The 1,688-nt window shown below is 44.2% G+C and overlaps 1 protein-coding gene across 1 annotated transcript in view; it reads left to right on the top strand.

The window, feature by feature from the left end:
• Positions 1–457: 457 nt before the first annotated feature.
• LOC123019743 (vomeronasal type-2 receptor 26-like) overlaps positions 458–1,688 on the top strand; it is a 19,761-nt gene continuing 18,530 nt past the window's right edge. The window contains exon 1 of the mRNA XM_044422805.1: positions 458–664. Within this exon, the coding sequence (XP_044278740.1) occupies positions 458–664 (207 nt within the window). The remainder of the gene's footprint in view (positions 665–1,688) is intronic.

Here is a 1,688-nt window from a genome sequence, read left to right on the forward strand (position 1 = left end):
GGTGAGTCAAGAGGAAATCCATCCACTACACTTCCCAACTCAGTGCTGCTGGTACAACTGGTAGGCATATAGGAATGGCACTGATTATGCAGCATGTGGAACTCTATTCCTGTGGAACAGCCGTCAAATGCTGGGTGTGCTTACAAGGAACTTGGACTCTGGAATGAAGGGAAGAGATATTGAACCTTGGAAGCCAAAACCAGGAATCCAACAGATTTTCTGCACATCCCTAGCTGTGACTGCACCTGCTGCAAGTGAATGACATCACTGAACTGCATGCCATGTGAATGAATCCTTCTCTTGATGCATGCTGAATCTCTTCTGAACCCTCTTCATAAAATTAGCCCAGTTTCTCCAATTCTGGCATTGCAGTTTCCTACTCCTGAGATACTGGCACATGTTGTCCTTCTCACTTTCCATCCATGGTATCAACCAGAATCCCAGGCTCTTACCCAACATGAGCCTGGGGTATGACATCTATGAGAGCCATTTCAATGCCAGAACAACTTCCTATGCCATGCTAGGTCTGCCTTCTGGTGGGGAACGCCACCTTCCAAATTTTGATTGTGGCAAGAAGAAGAACCTGCTGGCCATTCTTGAAGGAACTGAATTGGACATCTCCACTCTGGTTTCAGCCATGTCAGGCATCTACAAGATTCCTCAGGTAGGTAATGCGAGTTGAAGAGAAGCCAGGTCCACCCAAATCCAGCTAGCACTGGGTCGGCTTAGCCCTCTTCCCAAAGCACTTTCACACACTGAGGAAACGTGTCCTCTGACAAGGGGTTTGCAGGTTGGAACTGGTGCTTTGAAATGGGTGGCAATTACAAGCAGGCAAAATTGTCCTTGGAGCAAAGAAAATCAGAAAAACCCAAATTGCAGGAATGGCACCATTTCAAGTTGTTTCATACAAATAAGTAGACGCCTGAAGAGTATGTAGCAAGTGCACAGGTGTCATCATGCAGAATGAAAAGTTTAATGTGTACAATCAAAATGCTTAAGTTCTAATAAAGTATGAAAAGTGAAAAACACTTTGGTAACAAGTTAGAAAGAGGAAAACCAGAATAAACAAAAGATGTGAACTGAAAAGTTCGGCAAGGGCATTTGAAAATCCTTCTTGGTCAGTGGGCTATAAAAAATCTGTGAAGGGAAATCCTGGACAGATGAAAGTCTGAGCTGCTGGAATGCACAGAAGGTAGTATTCTTAAAAGGACCCTTCAGCTGATCTTGGAGGGATGCATTTTTCATTGGAGACATGGACAAATCCAGTCTTCTCTCTCACAGAGATGTTTCTTCTGGGGGACAGGGCAAATGTCCAATGAGGTTTACTTCCATCAGCCTAGTGCTTTGAAAAAGGAGAAAATCACTAGTCACTCCAAGGCGGAAAGGAGAAGAGCCATCTTGGGATGCTCTTTATGTCGTGACTTTTCTGGTTTTGTCCTGGAACTTTCTAGGCTGTGGTGGGGTTGTCGTGGGGTGGGCATTCTTTTCTCCCTGCAGAGAAGGGTCCCACTTTCTGAAAGCTAACATTGAATTGCTACTGTAAATATGTTTCTTGGGATGTTTTGTCCCTTCCTTCTTCCTCAACTTCCACTTCCCTTGTGGTGGACTTTGCTTAGAGATTTCATATTCATATTGTTCTCATATTCATCCCAAAGACAAAAGAGTGCAAACCACCAAGTTCTTCCTTT

Source organism: Varanus komodoensis, unplaced genomic scaffold (genome assembly GCF_004798865.1).
Source record: "Varanus komodoensis strain SLA01 unplaced genomic scaffold, ASM479886v1 scaffold136, whole genome shotgun sequence".
NCBI lineage: Eukaryota > Metazoa > Chordata > Lepidosauria > Squamata > Varanidae > Varanus > Varanus komodoensis.